Genomic DNA, 24,012 nt, shown 5'->3' with positions numbered 1-24,012 from the left:
CAGGTTCCCCATTTGTAAAATGGGTGCAAGCACCCCTCCTGCCTTCAATGATAAGGCACAATGGGAAGACAAAAAGATCTGTCTTTGTCAACCAGCACGCGGTAATCTCGTCTCCACTGCATTTTGCTCAACGATCAAATCGGTGCCTGGACCAGATGCAGGGCCAGAAGCGGGCAAGGCCGCCCGGGACGGAAAGTTTCAGGAAGCACTCGCTTTCAAACTCGTGCAAGAGCAGAGCGCCCAGAGAGCGACCGCCTCCGGGAAAGGGTCTGCGGCTGCCCACGCCTGAGTCCAGTCCCCACCCACAGGCCTGGGGGAGCGCGTGAGTGACGACCCACTCTCAAGCGCTGGGCCCGCCCCCTCCGCGACTTGGCTTCCGGCGCCGAAAAGAGGCGCCCTGCTATTGGCTGTTGTCCTCTGACATCACCAGGGAGCGCCCGCCTCTGCTGACGTCTTTTTTAAAAATGGCTGACGTCTTATTTGAGGAGCCGCACGGCGCGCTGCCGCGTTAGAACTGTGGGCTGGTCGCGGTCCCCCGAACGCCCGACCAGCGCCCAGGCGCCCGCTGACCTTGGCCCTGAGACCGCGAGTTCTGGCCCGACAGCACAGGGCTCCAGGTAGGTTAGGTTTGGGCCAGACGGCGGGGCGCGCCGGGGCTCAGCCTCCCTCCGGGCCTCCCGCTGAGGGCAGGACCAGACGGACCGGGCGGGCGGGCCGGCCCTCCTGAGCACCCACTGATGCAGGGCACGGAGCTGGGCATACAGGGAAACTGGACCGGCACAGGGACCCAGGCAAGTGGATGGGAGGGACGCGGTCCCAGGTGCAAACCCTTGTCTCTTAGGCTTGCGAAGTCTGCGCCTTTGCTGGCCTCATATCCCTGCCTCTCTGCTTAAGGACCTTTTTCTAGAGTTGGTTTGAGCTCGGGGTCTGCGGCACAGTGGTTTCCGCAGAAGCGACGGGACCATGTTCTAACTGGTATCTTGGCAAGTGACTCACCTTAAGCCTCAGTGGCCCTTCTGTAAAATGAGGCGCTCTGCCTGAGGGGGTTGCTGTAGGGCGGAATGAGAACCTGCAAGTGCCTGTCCTGTGGGAGGGACAGTCAGCGAGGCCTGCCGTTATCTCGGAGAGCAGGTGACCAGCCTTATCCCTGAGACAGTAGCTAGCAGGAGATCAAGTTTCCCGAAGCAAAGCTGATGGTACACCGGGTGCCCCTGGCCCTCTAGAATATCGCCTGTTGGAGATTCCTCTTTCTTGTCACAACCTCTGGGCTAAAGTATCCCACTCCCAACAACCTTAGGATACTTTAGCCCAAAGTACTTCAGTGTCACCCGTATTTGGATTCAAGTTCCAGCTCTTTCCTCTCCTTGGGAACTTGGGCAAATCCCTTAATTAACCTCTCTGAGTAGTTTTTCATCTGTAAAATGGGACTAACAGTCCCTACCTTCCACAGCTGTCAGGAGAATTAAATCAGACAATGTAAGTAAAGCACTTCAAGTAAGTTCCAGCATTCAGTGGGAGCAGTTACAGCAAGGTAATAATCTTAGTGTGTGGAGTATCCGAGTGCATACATGTTAGCTTGAACAGCCCCTGGTATGGTTGGTGCTTGTGTAAGACAGGAGGGTAGGAGGTTCAAAGCACCTGGTTTTCTGGCTAAACTAATTCGTCAGCACAATGATTAGATCATTTACTTGAATCTAATGAGTCTTTAACTGAAGAAGGCAGATTGAATTATCAGAGTGAGAACCAGGAGTCTGGGATTACCTGCACTCACCTGAGCATAAACGGCTGCTTTTAAAAGCAAGGAACTATACAGGAGAGGGACTCTTGGAATGGAGACCAGACTTAGAAACAAAAGAAGAGAATGGGGTTTGTCTGAGTGGAGCCTAGAACTCAAAACGACACGTGAACCCCGTTCATACTTTCTGAGTGATTTGAGGAATGAAGGCACAGTCACCCCTTCCTAGGTTGATAATCACCAAGCTTTCCCAAGTAGTGAAAAGTCAAGCCCCTGCTTCTGGCATTTGTTCATTCAGCAGAGTAGCTGAGAGCCTTCTGTGTGCCAGGTGCGGTGCTGGGCATTGTGGCTCAGCAGTGAGAGACGGTCGTGGCCCCAGAACTCAGGACACAGCCCAGTGATGCCTGTCAGGCCCAGACCCTACCCTTTGTCTGCAGCCTCTCTCCTTGGGCCACCTGTACTACAGAAGCAACTAAATAATTACTGCCTGGAAAGGCAGGGGGCGCTGCTCCTAAAGACCAGGACACCCTGGTGGGGGGTTCTGGCTTGATCATGTGAACAGCAGGAAGCATTTTAAGTAGGAAGGTTACAGGATCAAGCTGGCATTTAAAAATTGCTTGCATCTGTGAAGCCAGTTTCGCCTCTGGCCACTTGCTCATGCTGGGCTCCACTCATTCTTTTTTCCCCAGTTCTTTTTTCCCCACCGTGGAGGTGCTTGGGATTGACCCCAGGACCTCTTGTATGCTAAGCACGCAGTCTGGCCCTGAGCTGCTTCCCTCCCTTAGGCCCTCCTCTTAACTAATTCCTAGTTCTGCTTACTTTAGCTGAGGCCAGCTCAGCTTAGCATCACTTCCTCAAGAAACTAGACAGAGGCAGAGCCCTTGATCTCCACAGCAGTAGCCCCAATTGCTGACCCTACTTACAGCATCAGTTGTTAACATCAGTGTCTCAGGCAGGCAGGATGACAGGGCTGAGTGTGTCTGACCTGCATTATTTGCCCAGTGTCTCAGTGGTGCCAGGTACCACAGCCTAAGCTTTCAGAAAGCACTGATTGAAGGGAGACTGGAATCCCTGGGACCTAGCTTAGTGGCTGGCATGAAGTAGTTGCTTCTCTAGAAATGCTTCATTACATACACTGAGCGAAAAACCACCTTATAAAGTATACACAGTTGAGAAGGAGAAGCCGGGCTGGGCTAACAAGATAACTCATAAATCTAAGTGTAACAAGTGTCGGTTTACGGATCTAGGTTCTGCTGGGCTAACTTGTAAATCTAAGTTAATAAGTGTCGGTTTGCTGATTCTCTGTCATGTTTTTTTTTTTTTTTTTTGCTAGCCAGCTGGATTTTCAAAGAGACATATCTGGCCTTGAAATGTTGGCTTGCTGCCTTCCTGCCTCTACTTTTGTGATAATGATGCTGCTAAAGCTGTTCCATGCCTATTGGCTGAATACCCCAAGCTTGTAATTAACCCTATAAAACCTCATGCACATGTCTTGGAGGTGCTCAGAGCTTCAGAGCAGAAGCCCCTCTGAGCCTGCCGGCGTAATAAATCTGAGTACTCCAACCCTCTGAATGGTGCTTGTTTCTTGCTGGCCTGTCATTTCCGTAACTGAGTGAAATAACATAAATCTGGACCACTTCCCGTGTGGTGTGCCAGGAATGGCTGATGGGGTGAAAGGACTTGAGCTGTAGCTCGAGGAACTTGGGGTATCCTGGTGACAGTTTGGGGTCCCCTCTGTCCCCTGGGACCCAGTTTTTTCTTCATAGGCTCTGATGCTGGCCTCTGGTAGAAGACGCTTGCTCACGGCTCTGCTGCAGGCTCAGAGGTGGCGCTTTCAACCCTCCAGAGACATGAGACTGGTGCAGTTCCAGGCACCCCACCTGACGGGCCCGCATCTGGGCTTGGAGTCAGGGAATGGCGGGGGGGTCATCAACCTCAACGCCTTTGACCCCACGCTGCCCAAGACAATGGTGGAGTTCCTGGAGCAGGGGGAGGTGGCTCTCTCAGTGGCAAGAAGGTAAGTCAGCAGGGAGCATTGCCCTGCAGCAGCTGCCCTGTTCCCTTCCCACTCCTCCCATCCACATCCCTGCCCCGGGAAACAGAACCGGCAGGTGGCTCTTTTGCCCGGGAGTCGGGTAACCCAGGCTTTCCTTTCTCACTTGTTCTCTTAGTGAAGAGCCCTAGAATCTTACATAACATCATTCTCATTTTCCCGAGTGGGAAACTGAGGCCCAGGGAGAATGATTGACTGTTCCCAAGGCCACACATTTGGTGGTAGAGCCAGAATTCTACTTTGTCACACTGCCTTCCTGGGGGATTAAGTTCCTGCCTGCCTGAGGGGCTGGGACCTGGGGTCCTAAGAGGCATCTTGGGAAGCTGGGAGTGATTGGACTTGGCTCAGAGCAGAGAGAGGACGACAAAGAGGTTTCCTTAAAGATGGTTCTTGGGTTCGGCCTGGATTAAGTGGGGGCCTCCCAAAGCCAGGAGCCCTATGGAGTCTGGTCTAAAGGTGTTGATGAACAATAAAAAATCACTCTTGAGATGTCATTTTCATTAATTAAATTGGCAAAAATAAGAGTTGTCTGACAGCACACAGTGTGGATAACAGTATTTTCCCCCTACTTTCGTGTGCTCACAAGATTAGAAACTATTTTCATGTCCCTCATCAGAATTGGGCGTATCTCTACTGTGCAGGAACATGCAGCCACGTGAAAAAGAGGACGTTGTATATTGTAAGGATCTCTAAAATACATATTTTTTAAAAGATGTATATAGTGTGCTATCATTCGCATAAAAAAGATGGGAGAAGAGCTTATATAGAGTGGCTGGGAAGAGCTACGCAGACGCAAGGGTGGGGCCGGGTGGCTGGGAGGTGGGGGAGAAGAGACCGCTCCATTATTCCCATTTGTGCTTTTGGAATTCTCTTACATGGACATGTATCACCTACTGGGGAAAGGAAGTCAGCACTGGATTAATATAAGTAGTGCTCTGATATCAAAAGACAATAGCTGGGCTTAATTTTCACGCTGACTCTGATAGTTGACCTACAAAATATATTTTAAAAAGCAAAACCTGTAGCTGCTGCAGAATCTCCCCAGCGTACCCCCAGGATTGCCGGCCTGTTCCCCGCCAGCCCCTCTCTCCTGCTCTGATCTCTACAGAGCCCTGGCTGCCCAATTGCCGGTCCTCTCACGCTTGGAGGTGACCTTCCTGGCCCCAGTCACACGGCCAGACAAGGTGGTGTGCGTGGGCATGAACTACGTGGACCACTGCAAAGAGCAGAACGTGCCTGTGCCCAAGGAGCCCATCATCTTCAGCAAGTTTGCCAGCTCCATCGTGGGGCCCTATGATGAGGTGGTCCTCCCGCCTGAGAGCCAGGTTGGTGCCTCCCCACTGTCCCCCCAGGTTGCTGCGGGCCCTCACACAGGTGCTCAGCATCCAGCCTAAAGGAGCCACCTGTTCAGTAGTGTATTAAATAGAAACTCCAGGGGGTTATACAGTAGTAAGATTGGACTCAGGAAAAGAAGGAAATAGTTTCTATCTTTTCTTGATTACAAAAGTAAAATACGTGCATTATAGAAAGTTAATAAAATACAGATAAACATAAAGAAATAAAAAGTCACCCGTGGCTCCACTGCCCAGGGCTTGCAACATTACTGGTCTGTTGTAAATCATCTCAGTGTTTTTCCAGTCCTGTTTCCGTTTATACTGTACATATGCCTACCATGTACTTAAGTCTCCACCAAGAATGTTTCTCATGCCATTAAATATTCTCTTCTAATACGTTTTAGGTTACTGCTTAGTTTTCTGTTGTATCAGTGGCCATAATTTCTTCAATTGTCCTCATATTGCTAGATAGGTTATTTCCAGTTTTTAGCATTTACAAATAATGTTGCAGTGAACATCCTTATAGAGAAGACCTTGCCCACCCATGGATATATGATTATTTCCTTTGAATAAACTCTTAGAATTTGAATGTCTTTGTCAAAATGTAGACAGGGTTTCAAAACTTTTGAGAAATCAGCCAAAGTGACCTTCGAAAAGTTACAAAAGCACTTTCATCTCCACCACCTTACTAACACTGGTTAGTTTTTCTTTCAAATTTTTGATTTAGAAATATTTTGGAAATTATAGGAAAGTTGAAAAATAATGCAGTGACTACCCACAGACTGTTCTCTTAGATTCACTGTTAACCTTTTGTCATGTTTGCTTCCTCTCTCCTCCTCCCTCTCCCTCCCCCACCTCTCTCTCTGTCTTTGTCTCTGTCTCCCCTCTGCCCCCCTACTCCCCCAACCCCCCCACCTACTCCCCCAACCCCCCCCCCACCTTTCTGTTTCTCTTTCTGTCTCTCTCCCTCATCCCCTCTTCCTTGCGCCCTCTTTTCCCACATGCGCACACACATTTTTTGGAGGGGCTACTGGGAAGAACATTTGAAAGTAAGTTACGGACATTAAGACAGTTCACTCATGGGAACTTCAACATGCATCTCCCAAGAATAAGGACAGTGACACCATTATCACAACTAAGAAAATTTACGTGAATAATACCTGATATATAGTCTAGTTGGGAATATTCCCAGTTGCCCCCAAAGATGACTTTTAATTTGGGTACTGTTTGTTTTTTGTTAGGCCAGGATCAGTCAAGGTCACACCTTGTGTTTGGTTATGTCTCTTTAGTGCCTTCCTTTAATTAGACTTTGCCATATAGTGTCTGTTGAAACAATTCAGCTTTGCCATTGTCGTGTGAAAGCAGCGTGGCTGATAGTGAATGAATGAACGTGGCTGTGTTCCAGGAAAGCTTTGTTTACAGAAACGGACAGCAAGCAAGGACTCCGTCTATGAACCAAAGTTTGCTGACCCCTGACCTCAAGCAATGGCCCTGCCCCCTTTTTATCTTTTATGACAGACATTTTGAGGAAGCCAGGCAAGCTGTCCCCTAGTATGTCCCACACTCTGGGTTAGTGTGGTTGGTTCCTCATGATTAGATTCAGGTTAAAGATTTTTGTCGAGTTCTACACAGGTGTCTTAGGCTGGTCAGCTGCTATAACAAAATACTGTAGAATAGATGGCCTTTCAGTTAGACATTTAGTTGTTACAGTTCTGAAGGCTGGAAAGTCCAAGATCAAGGCGCCAGCAGGTTTGGTGCCTGGTGAGGGCCCGCTTCCTGGTCCATAGACGACTGTCTCTTTGCTGTGTTCTCACATGGGAGAAGGGAACTCTCTGGAATCTCTTCATTTTTATTTTTAAAATTTTTTATTTTTTTTAAACAATGGATGCCTGAGTATCAACCCAGGCCAAATTAAATCTGAATTTCTTAGGGTGAGGTCTGGGAGTCCTAATTTCTTTTTACTTATTTATTTTTTATTTTACTTTTAATGGAGGTACTGGGGATTGAACCCGGCATGGGATCTCTTTTTATAAGGGCACTAATCCTCTTCCTGGGGGCTCTGCCCTTACGACCTGATCACCTCTCAAAGACCGCACCTCCTAATACCAGCACACTGAGGGGTGAGTTTCACTATATGAATTTGGGTTGGGAGCAGGGAAGGCAAACCTTCAGTCTGTAGCAGTAGCTGTGTACTTGTATTGTGTCCCATTGGGAGGCTCGTAAAGTTTGATCACTTAGTTTACAATGATGTTCACGAGATCTCTCTGCTGTAAAGATGTATTTACTGTGGTAATTAATAGGCAATCTGTACAGTAGTAATTTGAGACCACGTGACTATCCTTACCTGAATCCATTATTACACTAAGGGTTAGAAAAAGATGATTTTTCTCCTGTGCCTTCTACTGTTACTAGCTGGCATTCTGTGAAGAAAAGTTGCCTCCCTCTTTTTTTTTTTAAACCCTTGTTCTTTTGATTATTACTGTAAATTCCTCATTTTAAATTTTATCCAGTATGTTATAATCTGTCATCACATTCTTTTTGATACTCAGAGGGTCTCAATTTGGCCAGTGGCGGGGCTTCAAGTTGGCTCTGATCCGCATCACTTTCTGAGCACTTCCTTGCTATGGCCAGGCTGTTCCAGGCTGTTCCAGGCTCACCTTGTACTCTGTCTCAGTCTTGGAATTAGCCTTTTCCCCAAGGAACCCAGTTTTTTCCTGTGTTTCTGGCTGTTGCTGTTGGGGCAGCCAGTTTGAAAGGCTAAATTGTATCTGTTTTGTTCTGCTGCTTGGCTGACTAGAAAGGACTGAGCATGTTTTCCTTTTTTGTGGTCATGTGTATGTGTTTCTTTCCGTGAACTGCTTTTTCACACCTTTGGCCCACATTTGTTTTGGCATGTTGATCTTTTTCTTGTTATTTAAGTGAGTTAGTGCATCAGAGTACTTAGAATAGAGCCTGGCACACAGTAGGGTTAGCTATTGTTAGTCGGTATTCATCCTTTTTTGGAAGTATCAAGAGTGACTCCTAAACTCCCTCCCCCAGACTGATGTTGCTCTGCTGCAGTCACAGGGAGAGCGCTGCCTGTCACTGCCCAGAGTTTATGGGTCAGCATGTGGCACCGCCCCTGCTCTTCCCTCTGGTTCATGGAACCGCAGATGTGGGCCGGCAGCCAACCCCCAGTGTTACGAGGCCCCGGCCCCGGGGCGCAGTGTGTAGCCCCTCAGCACAAGAACGGGGCTCAGAGCCAGGCAGCTCACCGCTTGTTTCCCGCTCTGCAGGAGGTGGACTGGGAGGTGGAGCTGGCCGTGGTCATTGGAAAGAAAGGCAAGCACATTAAGGTGAGGTGGAGGGGTGGTGCCAGCTGTCCTTGGCACTGGGAAGTGGTTGGCACCTACCTGGTCCTGACGCTGCCTTGCCCCTGCCCACCACCTCTGGCCACTAACGTGGGATCAAGACTTTGAGATCCTTTGTTGTAAAGGTTGATGTCAATCTAATCTCCAGTCTGGCCACATCCCCTGCCCCCATAGGCCACAGATGCCATGGCCCACGTGGCTGGCTTCACTGTGGCACATGACGTGAGTGCTCGTGACTGGCAAATGAGACGCAATGGAAAGCAGTGGCTGCTGGGAAAAACCTTTGACACCTTCTGCCCCCTGGGCCCCGCCTTGGTGACCAAGGACAGTGTAGCAGGTAGGTCTTTGAGAGCCCACTTGTGCTTCCTCTTGCTCTTAGATACATCAGTGAAGAAAAAGCAGCTTTACAGGAAGCGGGAGCGAGGGGTGTGGCTCAGTGTGGGCTCCCCCGCCATCCGCAGCTGCCATTTTGTTAGTTCCTTCTATTAGAGCAAATCTCTCAGCCTGGGCCACGAATTCCCCAGTGGGCCTCCTTCCTGTCCCCTCCCCCTACAGAGGACCACATCGCAGAGGTGAATCTGCATGCACAAAGTGAACTGCAGAGATCAGTGCTGTGCTGTGTGGATCAGGCTTCCTCTAGCGGCCACCATCTAGGAGAATCTCTAAGTTGGAAGGAAGCAGTGCTAGCCTTTGAGCATCACAGAGAGTGGCTGTTCACAGAGGCCCCTGCATCTTCTGCAGTAGGGATAATGTGGCATAACCAGGCGGTGGCTACAAGCAGCCTGGGCACAGTGGAGCCAGGAAGTCAGTGGTTGAGAGGACAGAGCACAGCCATCTGGGCGGGGCCCTGTCCACGTGGTTTACTCTCGCACCACCCCTTGCAGTCAGTCATCAGTAAAGTTAAGTTGTGTTCCCAGGGGTGTGTTTGTGACTGTGTAAAACACACAAAAATGAAGATAAAAGTGCTGGTTACCCAGGACACTATGACTTGTAAGGCATCAGGTGCTAGAGTCCTCCCTGTCCTTCCTCGATGCCAAGTCATTTTATATGTGTGCTGTTGTCGGCCACTGCTGCGGCTGAATATCCGTTTTTTTAAGGCAAAACCGAGGCATTTTTCTCTCCCCCTTGAGAGTCTGGAACATCCCCTCCTTGACACACCTAGGTGACCATGAGGCAGGTGCTCTGCTTGGTGGTGCATCCACAGGGAGGCCCAAGGAGGCCTGTGTCCACCCAGAAAGTTCCAGGGTAGGGAGTGCCCTGTGCTTTCATCTTCTGTTTGATTATCAGAAGCGGTTGCAGGAAAGAAGGGAGAAACCCAGTGTTGTTTCTGTATTTCAGATCCACACAATTTAAAGATTTGCTGCCGAGTGAATGGGGAGGTGGTCCAGAGTAGCAACACCAACCAGATGGTGTTTAAGACAGAAGAGCTGATAGCCTGGATCTCCCAGTAAGTGGGACGGAGCCCCACCCCAAACACCCACCTGGAGGCCAAACCGAGCCCTCCGTGCCTGGTTGTGGCCACCTTAGCCCCTCGTCTCACCTGGCCCTTTTGCCCTAGGTTCGTCACTCTTTACCCAGGGGACATCATCCTGACTGGGACCCCCCCAGGAGTTGGAGTATTCAGGAAACCTCCTGTCTTTCTCAAGGTAGGTTGGCTAAAGGAGGAAAGAAAGAAGGACCCAGAAGGCCTGGCAGGGTTGGCCCAGACTTGAGATCCAGGCCTGTGTATGTGTAGATGTGTGTGTGTGTGCGCGCGTGCCAGACCAAAGGACTGACAGCCTCGCGGCCCATGCTGTTGCAGAAGGGCGATGAAGTCCAGTGTGAGATTGAAGAGCTAGGCGTCATCATCAACAAGGTGGTATGATGGCTCCTGCTGCAGGCCCTGGACTTCAGACGAGGTGGCGGCATCCGTCCCACGGAGCCCAGCACAGGGAGAGACCCGTGCCAGCCCTCTCAAGGCCCCTCTTCCAGGTGAGGGAGAGGAGATGGCCCTCTTCCTCAATAAACTACTTTTTGTCTTCCTTTGGGTTTGTTTTAAGGCATAATAGGGCATTCTTACTCAGTGGGGAGGGAGAGAGCAGATAAAAACACACACATCCCAAAAAGACACTGCTGAGCTTGGGAAAAGAGGACTCATCCAGTCCTCTCATTTACTGCACCAAAGGATGGAGAAAGCAAGTGAGGGCAAAGGACCATCAGACTGTAAAAAGATTTTATAGCCCAGCTCAGGGTCTGCAGCTCCATGCTGTCTTCTGGCTCGGGGGCACGGCTGTATTCTGGGGCTGAGCAGTCTGAGCACGGCTCCTCCCCACAGCTCTAGCTACAGATGAACTGCCGGATGAACTGTTCCAGCTTTTCCTGATTGTCCCGGCTGACAAAGGTAGATGACAGGTGGAGCACGGGGCCCGCGGGGCTGGGTGTCTGCCGCAGTACCTGGGCCACAGAGAAGGGCTCTGAGCGCTCACCACGGGGGCTGCGCACACCCCCGCCGGAAGCCTGCAGTGAGCCCCGTGGGCCCTCGCACCGTGGTGTCTGGGCACAAACGCTGCCTCTCAAACCACCCTCAGGGCCCCACCTGAGAGCAGGATGAATCAGCAGTTTGGGAGACCAAGAGGGGCAGGAAAACCATTCTATCTTCTCCAACTGCTGTTGCCACACCTGTTCTTGGGAGACCCTGGGTACTAGGGTGGGCACAGCTGGGCTTCCTTGAGCAGCTCTATCACGGTGTGTGTCGGGGTGGGAGGCAAGGGGACAAAAAGATGGTGAGACTGGTCCCTCTTACCCCCAAGTCTCTGAAGGTCCAGATAGCACTGATGGCAAGATTTAGGTCTGCACACTCTGGAGGAAAGAGAAGCGAAGGCTACAAGGCAGGGTGGGAGGGCAGACGCCTCTCTCCCGCTTGTTTAAAGATGGAGCAGCCCCAGGACAGGGCTAAGGCCAGACCCAGAGGCCTCTGCATTCTGTAGCCCTCCTTCCTGGAATGGACTTTCACTGCCCAGTAGGGGGCAGCAGCCACCAGCAAACCTTCCTGCCTCCCAGGGCCTGGGCTGGCTGCTTGGGACTCACCGAAGAACCCTTCCTCCTGGGCAGTGGCCTGTAAGAACCGGAACAGCTGCTCCACGTAGCCCGACTCTGCAGGAGAGAGGAGTCCAAGAGCCAGGGCTGCACACAGGCGAAGCCCCTACCCTGCGCCCTCCGCCTCCCCTGAGGCTGGGCCTCACCAGTATCCGGCAGCTGTCCCTTGTGGAGGAAGGTGGCAGCCTGCGCAAAAGCCTTGAGTGGCGGGCTGAGCAGGCGGCAGAGGAAGAGGAAGAAGTCAGGGCAGCGTGACTGTTGACTGAGCTGGAGGAAGACAGGCCAGGGTAAGAGCAGCTCCCACCGCCTCCCTCCCCTGGTGGCTTCTCCCAACGTACCCTGAAGTACCGGCCCTCAGCTTCCTCAAAGTCATCACTGTCACTATCAGTGAAGTCCCCGCTTGGTTTCCACAGCAGTTTTGCACTCAAATGCTGCCGCCCTGTGTCACAGGCTGGCCGGGAGCCTGGGTTCTGGGGGAGCCATTGGTCCCTGTCAGGCCAGCCAAGGTTCAGCCCTGAGCTCCCCCAGACCAGGTACATGCTGGCCAGGCCTGTGGAGGTGAAACCAGCAAAAGCAGACCTAGGGAGCCCAAGAGGATACCCCAGGCCACTCAAGACCATGACACCTGCCAAGCCAACTTGCAGGGTGGAAGTGAGCACTCACCCTCAAGGGCCATGGCTCACCACCCTCAAGAAACGTGGTGAGCAGGGCTGTGCAGAGACCCTTGGTGCATCTGTCCAGTCCGGTCAGGGTAACTATACGTGGGCCCAGGGCAGATGGGGTCTGCCAAACCCAAAGGCAGAGGGTGGCAGAGGAGGAGCCCAGGCAGCTGTCACGCAGGGTGGGAGGCTGAAAGAGGCCAGGCCCCAGGCAAGGGCTTGGTCTCCAGCTGCCCTTCCTACCTCTTCAGCAACTAGGAGCCCACACTGGATGAGACGGTCCAGCACCTCCTGACAGTAGCAGTAGGAAGACTGGCAGGGCTGGGGAGAAAGGCATCCACGTGGCCTCAGGAGAGCCAGGCGCTGGGCAGGGGCCTGGCCAGAGGCGAGGCCAGACCAGATCTACTGGACACCGTAGGGTCAGTGCTAAGGCAAGCATGGGCCCCTCCTATACCCAAGAAGGGGAGGCCTAGGGCTGAGCTGGGTTGGCAGGAGAGGCCTGACCTGCAGCAGCAGCAGGTCCTGCGGCAGCAAGTGCAACAGGAGCAGGATCTGGCGGTACAGCTCCTTCTGGCTCAGCAGCTCGATGCCTTGCAGCTCACAGGGCCCCTCAGGCGGCACCCTGCCCGCCAGCAGCCCCCGCACAGCACAGGCTGGGGGAGGAGGGGGCCAGTGGTCAGGAAGAGAAGCCACTCCCCTCACCCCTACACACATCCCACCCACCCCAAGCCCTGGGGACTCACCACCCACAGCCTCGCTCAGGAAGGCGGGCAGCAGCCCAGCGCTCAGGCGGGCCAGGTGTATGAGGCCTGGGCCGGGCCGAGGAACCACCAGCAAGTCCCCATGATGGACGCGCAGCAGGGCCACGTGCGCCCGCAGCAGGCTCAGCGTGTGCTGCACCAGGCACCGCAGCTGCCCTGAGAAGCCCACGTCAAAGCCACGCAGCAGCGTCTCCTCTGTCAGCCAGGAGAACTCCCCCAGGAGCTGTGACAGGAGCACGCCCTGGGTGGGCAGTGAGGGGCTGAGCGGGAGGGCCGCACCTCCTCCCCAGCCCCCACCGCACCGTGCCCTACCTTCCGGTGCTTGAATAGCAGCAGCGTTGCCGTGATGGCCGTGCTCATCACCGCCGAGCTCGCCACGCAGGCTGGGGCCGGGGGTGGGGGATGCTGGTCAGGGGCCAAGGCCCAGCAGCCTGGGCCCTTCATCACCAAGCAGGTCTTTCCAGCCAAGGGCATACCTCCCCAGCAGCCCCTCAGACACCCCCCCCAACTCCACCCCTGGGAAAGGGAGAACAGGCTTGGTCCTTGGGCCCCACCTTCCCCAGTGGAGAACTGGCATTTATCAAGTATATGTTGAGCCAAGCTGGGAGCTCAGGGTCCTTCCCTGCCAATTGTAGGCCTACTAGCCACCAACCCCACAGCCTCTGCCATGGAAGGGACACTTAAGATGGTAGTAAAGCTGTTAAGAGCCCTCTGTGTGCCAGGTGCTGTTTTTAAGTCCCTTACATATATTATTCCATTCAGCTGTGGTCACCTCAGAGTGAAGAGACGCGCCTGGGGCTGGGCTGGGCGGCCACCTGTGTGCACGCTCTCAGCAGCTCCATCACGTTCCCCCTGGCTGCCCCACTCCTTAGGGGCAGGGCGAGGTTCCACCCCTCTTCATATGTCCCAAGTGGGCCACACAGGAAGGGGGCAGGAATGGAGGGCCCTGACGACTGGCCAACTCTGAGAGCCTCCCCCAAAGGCCAGACCAAGCTCCCACTCACCATTCAGGACGTGGCGGCTCAGCATCCTGACCAGGAGCTGGTCCTCTTCCTTGAGAGCCAGAAGGGGCCCAGTTACTGGGGTCCACTCCTGCTCTTTTTCAGTGTCTGGGACAAGGGTACTGGGATAGAGACACAGATCACAGGACAAAGGGACTGAGCACGAAAACAGCATGGGGAAGCCCAAAGCTTTCTCGAAGGTGAACATGTTTCCCCATCCCTGAAAAAGGTGGCTCATGTAACCCAAGTCCTTTCCAGGCCTGTGCGCCATAACCCACACTCAGATGACAGGCAGGGAGTCGTGCCTGGCACTGTTCTGGGTGACTCAAGGTTGCTTGGCGAGGGAAGGCTAGAACTGGTGATGTCTGTGGTTATGGGAGGATTGGGTCCCAGCTTACAAGGTGGGGCCTGAGGGCTGCCTGCCTTGCCCCCCCGAGATCCACACAACTCCCCTGCCCCTACCATTGGCCCAGCACGATGGGCTGCAGCAGCTGCTCCAGGGTCTGCCTGCTGCCCCAGCAGCTTCTGGCGTTGATGGTGTATTCCTGCCCGGGACAAGGCTCTCAGGTGGCCTGCCCTGGCCCACCAGAAAACCTGCACACAGCCTGAGGTAGGCAAGGCTATCCCTGCAGTGGCTTTGAGGGCCAGGCTGCCAGAAGCCCCAGGACAGACCCCAGGGACTCCCAGCCTTGCCAAATAGGGTCCACACCTGCAGGGAGAAGGGCTGGGCCAGATGTACACGGATGCAGACCCGGTGGCTGCAGCCCCAGCCTCGCAGGCTCCGAAGAACAGCCAGAGCTCCTGTCCACAGCCCCAGGGGGGGAAAGGCCTGCATGGGGGAAGGGACTGAGTGGGCCAGCTTGCCTGGGGCCGGCATGCTTGCTGCTCAGCTGTATCTTGGGCCTGAACTGGTACATAACCATGGCCTCTCCAAGCTTATTTTCTCATCTGTGGAACAGGAGAAATCCCTCCCTAGCAGGGTCTTTTGAGAAGGAAATGAGAGAGGCTGTAACAGCCTTGGCAGGTGCCACAGGAGGATGACTGTAGGGATAAACTTCCTTTGCACTCCCTGCTTAACCCCAGCCCTGAAGGGGACTCAGCCTCAGGACACAATATTGTGCCTCCTCTCTGCAGATGGTGTCCGCCTGGGTCTCCAAGGGCAGGAGGGTCTCACGTGGTATGTGTCACGGGGTGCATCTGGAACCAGGTCATAGGTGACGGCCACTGGCACCAGCATAGCATCTGGGACGATGCCCACCTGGACTGCCTGCACCACCAGTCCCAGCCAGGTCTGGCCCAGGGCTGACAGCCGAGACCCCTGAGTCCCAGGGGGCTCCTCCAGGAAGATGAGCAGGGGCTGCCCACTGAGCAGCAGCTGCTCCACAGCCTGGAACAGGGTTGGGGGAGGACAAGTGTCAAGGCCAGAATAGCAACAGGCCCCTGTACCCTGGCCCCACATACACCACTGGGGGCACAGCACTCACCGCCTGGACCACAGCCCTTGCAAGAACGCCCTCAGAGCTGTCCAGGGACAGGTTGGCCTCTGAGGGCAGGAAAAGTCCCCCAAGCTGCTTCAGCAGAGCGCTGTGGGCCACGAGGAAGATGAGGAAAGGGGCTTAGGAGATGGGACCAAGCAGGAGGCTAGTGAGGGCCTTGGCCCACTCACGGCCAGCCTGGGTCCTGCCTGAATACCCTGAGGCCAGGCATGGCCCGAGGGCCCACAGCTGACCCTCCATCTGAGCCCCACAGGCTGGGCTGGCAGAAAGTTGGGAGCAGAGGGGCCAGGAAGAGGGTTTCTGGGGATCTGCTGCCAGCAACACCCCCTTACATCCCCACACATCCTTGCCCCAGCCTGGGGTCCTCTCCCCTGTATGTCTTAAGGACACAGACTTTTACCTGAGGATGGGGGAGCAGGTGCGGGGGTCCCAAGCCACACGGAGCACACCCAGGCCCTGGGAGAGCAGCACAAACGGCAGCAGGATCCCATCCAGGAGTGACTTGTGGGTAGAGAGGAGGACGAGCGGCGAGCCCTGCTCCAGGGAGAGCCAGAGAGGTGCCGAACAGTGCCCGCCCCCCGCCCTGAAGACGCAGGGAGCTGAAGCCCAGCACCCCCAGACCCAGGGCCACCCCAGAGGGAGAGAGGGTTCAGTTGAGCAGTTCTTCCTCTGAGCACATTTCCCAAAAGCAGAGGAGCTTTGTCAACAACTTTTAAGGTAATGCACTGATGTAATGGTTGTTAAGACCATGATGAAAAGCCGTTAGAGAAAGCCCCATGGGAGCAGGACCGTGAGACACGAAGAGAAGGTCGTCAAAGAGCAGTGGATTTTTCCCACCAGCTGATGGGGCTGGTCCCCACTGAGGGCTTGGTTTAGCCTCTGCTCCTCCGTCCCCAGTATCCCATCCCCATCCAGATGGAGGGCGGGCCTTACCGCCTGGGCGGCCTTGTGGACCATCTTCATCTGGCCCTTGTGCAGCTGCACGTTCAGGAAGAGGCAGTTCAGAAACCGCAGCATTGCCCAGCTGAAGAGCCTGGAGAGTGATGCTCAGTCTGAGGTATGGCAGGCCCAGCCTGCAAGGCAGCCCATGGCATCCCAGAGGGCCATCCAGCACTCCTCTACAGCGGGCGCTATTACTGTCCCCACTTTACAGAAGAGGAAAGTGAGGCTCAGAGAGGCTACAGACGCTGCTGGATAGAAGTGGGGGTGCTGGGACTGGAAAGCAGGCCTGACACCACAGCCCACACCGGCAAGGTGCTGATGCTCTTCCAAGAAGACCTCATGGGACAACTGCCTCATATCAGCCTCAGAGCATCTCCCTGCTTCCATTTACCCCAGAGGAGACTGGAGAACCAAGACCTTCTCCAGGCATAACCTGGCCTGGTTTTTGCAAACTGCTAGGAAGGGTGAACTAAAAAGGGAGGAGTTAAGTGATACAAGAAAAAGGGATAACTGAAGAGGCAGAGTCTCTGGGGAGGGGCTGTCCAAAGGCCCGATGCACGGACTGGCTTTAAATGAGGACAGAAGTGCAGATGCAGGTAGCATGCAGATGTGATGGACACACAGCATGTCCTCATCCGATGGCTTCTATTTCTCCATGAAGCATGGGACAGGGGGGAGGGAGGAGGAAATCGGTTGACAGTGGTAAGTCAGAGAAGGAGCAGTCTGGATTGGAGCCTTGGAGAGTGCTGGGTGCCCCTCTGAGAATCACACTTGTAAAGGAGACAGGTCCACCCAGTGTTTTTTCCTCTAGTGACATTTGCTGCTTGAGTACAGAGACAGAAAGTAGCTGGGTTCAAACACAACCAAGTTGTGCCGTGACTCCTTCACAAGGGCATTTTTGTCACAAGGAGCCTTGGAATAGAAGCTAGGCCAGGAGGGCAGGAAACACAAGAGGGGAGGCTGACAGCTGGTATAAAGGTGGTCCGGTCAAGGGACTGGAAGTTGCAACAAAGCCAAAGAACTGTCACCTGGAGGGCTGGTCATAGATCACCAACAATCTCTACTTCCTGTCCTTGCTCAGTTGACCACAGCTGAGCCCGACATGTGTAGCCCTGTGCCCTCTTTCCCTCAGTGACTCATTCATCCCCTGGTTTAAGCATCATCTATGTGCTAAAGCTCTGCAAATATATGTTCCTGGCCCTGACCTTCCTTCTGAGCTCCAGACTTCTATACATAAGCAGCTGCTGCCTCGGTGCCTCCACCAGCATGTCATGTTTCTAAAACTCTTTGTGTCCAAAACGTCTTTTGTGGGCCAAACTCATTCCTCCCCAAGCCTGCCCCCTCCCCTCCCCAGGTGCTTAGACAGAAACCTGACTCTTCTGTAATCTCCCCCTTTTCCCCTCACTGCTCCCACCTCAACCCCCAATCCATCAGCGAGTCTTGTTAGTTTCATAATTGGTCGCTCCATCCATTTTCCCAACCTCTACCGTCACCCCATCATCACATCTCCCCTGGACTAACAAAACAGCCTCTCAGATGATCTATTCTCTACTCTTGACCTCAATTAATTTTGTCATTCTCTGCTTAAAACCTTTCCATTGGTTCTCATTGCACTTAGAAATCAAATCCAAACTTCTTGTATGACCCTGAGTATCTGGTCCCTTCTACCTCTCAATTTTGTCTCCCACAACTCTCCACGTCACTTGCCAGCTTCCAACCACATCAGCTTCTTGAGCAAACCCGGCCCTTTCCTGCAGCCACAGCTCATGCTGTTCCCTCTGGTAGGAAATGCTTCCCCCACATCCAACCCTCACCTTCCCAAGGCTGGCTCCTTTCCCCCTTTTGTCCTTGGCTTATAGGTCTCTTCCTCCCCTGCAGTTACTCTCAGCATTAGCCCTTGTTCTGTCCTTCTTGTAGGCATGTGTATCTCTCTTCACTCTGACCTGTGCACCCCTCCATTTCCCCAGAAGAGTGCCCTGAATCTAAAAGGAGCTCAGACCTGTGCCAGACAAATGCAGAAGGGAGCAGGTGGTAACAGAAGGATGAATGAGGAAGGGAGCATGAGGGCCTATAAGATGGGGGAAACTGTCACCTAATCGCTCTCCCTCTCTCCATAGGAACCTGACCTGGAGGAGGTGGAAGGATGGAGAGGTTACTGGAATCTAGGCCACAACCAGGGGTTCCTGGGGTGACCCCCAAGATCTCACTCCCAGGACAGATACACACTTGGGCTTGCTCAAGAAAGAGGGTTTCATGGTCCAACTGGAAGGGCTGCATTCTCTATAGACTCACCCTCTTGGACAGTAGCATATTAAAGTCTGAGAAATTGTCTCATCAACAGCAGAGAACATGCTGAATCCCCAACAGAACCCAGGGTCCCATCAGCACCAGCACATGACAGACCTCCCGCCCCATACCTGACTGATCCCACCAAGGAGCCAGCTGTCTTCAAAAGGTCTAGATCAGTGTCTCCCTCAGGCTATCTGGTAAACACACCATCCAGCTCCCCAAGAGGTGAATCCAGTCTTTTCCCAAGCCCAGCCAATGCCCTCTCCAGAAAGGCAGAAGCCCCAGCCTAGAATGCCCCTCACCAGGGAGTTACCTGAGCAGGAAAGGGCGGGGCGGGGTCTGGATGTGGCCCAAGATGCGCTGTACCACTTTCTTCACAAGGCTGGACACCTGGCCTTCCCCAGCCCCTCCGGGGGCCCTCCCTGAGATGACATTCTGCACCCTGTTGTGTCGTGGGGAATGGTGTAAGGCTGGAGCAGGCCTAAGGTCACCTCCCTCAGCCCCATAGCATCCCCAGGGTACAGCCTCCAGTCTTCACCTTCCATCTTTGAGGGGCCCCAGGCCAAGCTAACATTCTACAAACCAGCCCTTTCAACCAGCCCTGCCTAGAGCTTTTGTCATCCCTTCAAGGATCCCAGAAGTACCCAGACCCTAGTCCCTGCCTCCTTACCCAGTGCTTTCCATGATCTTCTGTGGGGCATCCTGGCAGGGGGGTATGTGCTGCTCCAGTGACCACAAGAAATAGCAGAGCCTCCGAACCAGCCAGCCCCGAAACCTGGGCACAGCCCCCAGAGCAGAGGGCAGATCTCTGAGAGCCCACTCCCGACTAGGGCCCACAGAGGACATTCCATCAGGAAGGGATCAGACCCCAGTCCCATGGCCTGGGAACACCTGAGCTTGGCTTATCATGGAGCAGGAAGAGGAAGCACCTGCTAGTCTGTGGCCTATTCCTACCCCTCTCTCCACTGAGTAGGGTACAGGTTCAGGGCCTGACACAGTGGGCAATCCACCAATGCTCACAGAAGGAACAGCAGGAAAGCTCCAACCCTGTCTGTCCCCTCCTGTGGGTTTGGAGCAGAGGGGAGGGCCCTTCTTTTTCACTGAAGGAAGAAAATGACACCACAAAGCAGGGCCCCAGCAACCCGGCACCCAAAGGCCCGGCCCTCCACCCTGCCCCACCCCCAGCTCTGACTACCTGGTGTTCTCCTCCTTCACCAGGATCACATTGCAGAAGCCTAGGTCCATTATGCTTCTGTGGAAGAGGGACTCCTGCCCAAGAGGGGCAGGGACAGCATGTCCTTGTGGGACCTTTGCAAACCAGCAAAGGAAAGCCCCTGCTCTGTCTTCTGTGGTCTTTGCCTGAAGGACTATTGAGTCTACCAGAAGACAGGATTATAGTACAGCGTTTCCCAAAAGATGTTTGACTCCAAATCCTGAAGCTTGCTCAAGAAAGAGGGTTTCATGGTCCAACTGGAAGGGCTGCATTCTCTATAGACTCAGCCTCTTGGACAGTAGCATATTAAAGTCTGAGAAATTCTCTCATCAACAGCAGAGAACACGCTGAATCCCCAACAGAACCCAGGGTCCCATCAGCCCAGCACATGACATGGATGTACAGAGGTCTTCAAGCATGTGCTGAGTGCTGGGTGACTCTGAGTAGGCAGTGTCCTCAAAACTGAACAACAGGACTCATGCAAGCATGTCAGATCCCAGCCCTCGGACCACACCCTACCTCCTCTCAGGCCCCCTCTGTACTTCCCCATCCAACCCTCCCAGGCCTGGGAGCCAGGAGCCAGGAGCCAGCCCCTGGCCAACAACCAAACAGTTCTCAAAGTGGGGCCTGGCCCTACCACTACTCACCCAGCTCTTAGGGGTGCAGGTCTGGCAGCAGCGACCCACAAAAGGGCGGTATTTCCCCAGGAATGGGGTGACAGCCTCCAGCTTCATCCTAAAGCCGGAGGACCACAGGCTTGTCTGGAAAAAGACCACAGGCTTGTCTGGAAAAGGGCCACAGGGAGAAATGACAGGACTCAAAGTACTTGGCAGAGGGAGGGAGGCTCCAGGTGTGAGGGGGCACAGGGCAAGAAGGGAGGCAGAGGAATGTCTGGGAATAGGAACAGCTACACCACCTCCCGACCATTCTGGCTGCTCCTCTGCTGGGTCTGGAGTTGGGCTTCCAACATGGTGTCCACGGGGGTCTGTAAGACCTGGGAACCAGCCACCTCCACCTCTCTCTCTCTCCAGAGGAAGCTGACCTGGGAAGAGGAAGAAGGATGGAGGAGGTACTGGAGTATTGACCACAACCAGGGGTTCCTGGAGCGACCCCCATAACCCCTACCCCAGAACAGACAGACAATACCTAGGTTAGCAGTGGTGAGAACCAGGGCAGGAATCTGGGGGCTGGCTCAGATCAAAGCCCTCTCCCCCGACACTGGACTGGTCACACGGTGCCAACTGTCCTCAAATGTATCACAGTGTCCAGATCAGGGCTTCCTCAGGCTAACATTAGGGCAATCGGTTGTCTCACCATCAACATCCACCCTGCCATCTGCCATCTCAGCACAGATAGGGGCTGTATTTGAAAACTCAGACCCTTTCTGTGCGCAAACAAGGCTGGATTGGCAGGAAGAAGGCATAAGACTGCCAAAGAGGAACAGGATCATCATCACAAGGCTACCAGTCCTGCTCAGCTATTCTTCCCCTCTGCACCAGGAGACAGACATTTATCCACTCAATCATTACAGGAATGTGGGCCTAGGGTACTAGGTGGGGGACAGCTGGGTGGTCAGAACACAGAAAAATGTTCCCAAGGAATGGTCTTCTGGTTGCGGATAAGACAGAACACAACCTCTCCGCTTACACAGCACTCTCCACGGGCTATCCCACTTGGTGTCTCCCAGCCTCCTTCTTCCTACCACAATATCCCCCTGAACTAACAAACAACTATCTTCCATAAAACAGCACTGAATCCTCCTGACCCAGAAACTGAGCCCTAAAAACCCTTTTACCCTGATTTCTCACCATTTCCCGGATGGGTAGGCTGATCCAATTAGTTGTATTACCCCTGCCCCCACTACACAGTGCACACGCCTACCTGGGAGGGCCTTCTCCTTCCCCACCACTGCCCCACCCCACCTCACTGCTGTCAAATTCTGCCCATGGCTCTAAGTCCATGACACTTCTGAATCATCCTCTGGGCTTTTCCTCTCTTCCTTGGTTCTCTCAGCCCAAGTTTGCTGGGCAAGAAGCCTCCTCCAGGGCTGAGATTTCATTTTCTGGCATCATCTATAAGTATCCTGAGGGCAAGGGCTGCACTGATTCATCTCTCTGCCCTGCCCAGAGGAGGGACCCAAGAAATGCTAGACTGTCTGTAACGTCCTCTCCCAGAATTCCTCTAGGTCTCTCCTCCTCTCCCCAGTTAGTACAGTTTAGAACCAGGAGGCCAAGCAGTAACAGGATCACAATTCCCCAGTGCACAGCTCTGGTACACTCATCCCAAATGCATTTCCTACTTTGAAAATATTCTCACAGCCTAGTTCACAGATACTTGGTACAAGGAGTCCCAAGCCCAGGCTGCAATTTGAGGAGTCCTGCTTGCTTTGCAAGGAGGATGTCTGCTCCCCAGCCTCAGACCACCCCACTCTCAAACCTAACCCCCACTAGATCCGTGCTAACCCTAAAAGGGCAGAGTGAAAGACAAGACAAGGAGTAACTCCCACTCACCAACTAAGTCAACACTCAGCTCACACAATCTAGAGGTCAGTTCTGGCATATATCTTTCTAGCACTCAGGCCCCCCAAATGGAGATCTCAATATGCAGCTCCTGCCTGGACACCCCCTTCCCCCAGGACACCTGCAGCAGAGGTGGCAAACCGGCCACCTGAGGGCCAAACGCAGTTCACTTAACGCATTTTCTTTGGCCATGCAATATTCTAAAACTTGACGAATTAACCTCAACATTCAAAACTGCAGAGATTGTTACATAAAAAACCAGGGTGTCCAGCGGCGACTTGGCCTCTCTGGCATGGACCCCACAGAGCCTTGGCTGTCTGGAGCCCGACACCACTGTCCCCATTTCCCTTGCGCCCTCCCGTTTGCCGCCACATCAGTCACACTTGATGCCCGGTCCCGGGGCACATCTGAGTTTGCGGCCCTTGATCAAGGAAGGGCGCACATTCAAACCCGTTCCCTTGTCTGGGATGTCTGTTCCCTACAAAGAACCACAACTTGAACATGACCTCTTCACCCCTGGGCCGGCACCGGGGGGTGGGGGCCTCACAACTTGGGTCCCTCCCAGACCGACGATGAGCGTTCCTTGACCTGTCTGAAGACGCAAGGAAGGGCACCTGCCGCAGTGGCTCTGGGTCTAGGGTGACAGGAGGCCGAGGACCATGCAAAGTGGTAGTCCCTGAGGGGCTGCCCCTCAGGCATGGACCCCACAGAAGGGCTCATCCGTGCGGCAGGCCCTACAGGGCCAGCGCTCTGTCCCTCCCTCACCAACCCCCAAAAAGGTCCTCCAGGCCGGTGCCCAAAGCAGGAAAGCCCCTAGGCGGTCCTGGGCCTGGTCCGACCCGGCCCAGCTCGGGAGTGACCCCCATACCCCAACCCTGGCCAAGCGAGTCTCACCTCACACCTGCCCGCCAACTCCCGCCAAAGCAGCAGCCGGGGAGGAGGCCGGAAGGCGCGGGCTAGTGGCGTCTGCGTGCTGTCTAAAAGGCAGCTCTGAGAGCCAATTGGAGCGCGCGCTGGGCCTGAAGCCCCACCCCCACGGCGCCCTGCCCCGCCTCGTGCTGAGCCAAACGCTGCGTGGCCACAAGATCCTCGCGGGGGGCGGGGCTGCGTGTGTGGGCGTGGCGGGCCGTGGGGTGGGGCGCGAGGTGGGCGGGGATGCATCGTTGAGTCACTGGCGGTGTGCTTGGTCCTGCTCGCCTTCCCAAGCAGGACCTGCAGGTGCGTGGGGACCCCTGGAGACGTCTACGAGACCCGGGGTCTCGAAGGACGAGGACACGTGGGTAGCCAGGTTCTAATGAAGGCAGTTCCCAGGGTGCCACCAAGCTGGAGTTTAAGCTCTAGCAAATCAAGTTGGGGATACTTCGAAAAGATAGAGAATTACCAGAAGCCGGTTTGGAATCATGAAAAACAAGTGAGGCCTCCTCAGTGTCATTTCCTTTGTTCATTAGAACCCTAGACCACGGCCAGGGATGTGCTGCAGTCACCAGGTGCCTGAGTTTCAGCTGGCCCTATGACCAATGTGTTTATTCCTGCGGTTTTTTGATTAATAACCGACTCCTGTCTCGGCCTTCAGGTGAAGGAAAAC

General features: G+C 54.1%; 2 protein-coding genes across 5 annotated transcripts; one reads left to right on the top strand and one right to left on the bottom strand.

Annotated features, from left to right (window-relative positions):
* Window positions 1-450: 450 nt before the first annotated feature.
* Window positions 451-10,493, top strand: LOC102535642 (oxaloacetate tautomerase FAHD2A, mitochondrial). Of its 2 annotated transcripts, none has more exons than XM_006203855.3 (8): window positions 451-617; window positions 3,502-3,752; window positions 4,897-5,113; window positions 8,398-8,457; window positions 8,647-8,809; window positions 9,811-9,919; window positions 10,031-10,118; window positions 10,274-10,493. In XM_006203855.3, exons 2-8 carry the CDS (start codon window positions 3,508-3,510, stop codon window positions 10,334-10,336), a joined length of 945 nt encoding a protein of 314 aa, XP_006203917.1. In that variant the 5' UTR covers window positions 451-617; window positions 3,502-3,507; the 3' UTR covers window positions 10,337-10,493. The 2 variants fall into 2 exon arrangements, with proteins under 2 accessions (XP_006203917.1, XP_072807538.1); XM_072951437.1 differs by having other exon boundaries at window positions 3,488-3,752.
* Window positions 10,494-10,585: 92 nt separating this feature from the next.
* Window positions 10,586-23,392, bottom strand: LOC102535900 (glycerol-3-phosphate acyltransferase 2, mitochondrial). Of its 3 annotated transcripts, none has more exons than XM_031692046.2 (22): window positions 23,322-23,392; window positions 20,825-20,950; window positions 20,556-20,669; window positions 19,891-19,964; window positions 19,366-19,470; window positions 19,009-19,137; window positions 16,398-16,497; window positions 15,865-15,998; window positions 15,453-15,552; window positions 15,143-15,355; window positions 14,678-14,797; window positions 14,431-14,513; window positions 13,972-14,090; window positions 13,280-13,350; window positions 12,950-13,208; window positions 12,711-12,859; window positions 12,450-12,608; window positions 11,886-12,017; window positions 11,694-11,814; window positions 11,539-11,604; window positions 11,255-11,310; window positions 10,586-10,905 (listed from the first exon to the last, which is right to left on the bottom strand). In XM_031692046.2, the coding sequence occupies exons 2-22, from the start codon at window positions 20,876-20,878 to the stop codon at window positions 10,789-10,791; spliced, it is 2,475 nt and encodes an 824-aa protein (XP_031547906.2). In that variant the 5' UTR covers window positions 20,879-20,950; window positions 23,322-23,392; the 3' UTR covers window positions 10,586-10,788. The 3 variants fall into 3 exon arrangements, with proteins under 3 accessions (XP_031547906.2, XP_031547909.2, XP_072807537.1); XM_031692049.2 differs by having other exon boundaries at window positions 12,450-12,527; window positions 12,950-13,190; XM_072951436.1 differs by lacking the exons at window positions 20,825-20,950; window positions 23,322-23,392 and having other exon boundaries at window positions 19,891-19,947; window positions 20,556-20,637.
* Between the last annotated feature and the right edge of the window lie 620 nt (window positions 23,393-24,012).

The sequence above is a fragment of the Vicugna pacos genome, chromosome 28, assembly GCF_048564905.1.
Source record: "Vicugna pacos chromosome 28, VicPac4, whole genome shotgun sequence".
NCBI classification, from domain to species: domain Eukaryota; kingdom Metazoa; phylum Chordata; class Mammalia; order Artiodactyla; family Camelidae; genus Vicugna; species Vicugna pacos.
Note: the sequence above shows the minus strand (reverse complement) of the source record. Positions and strands in the feature narration are given on the sequence as shown.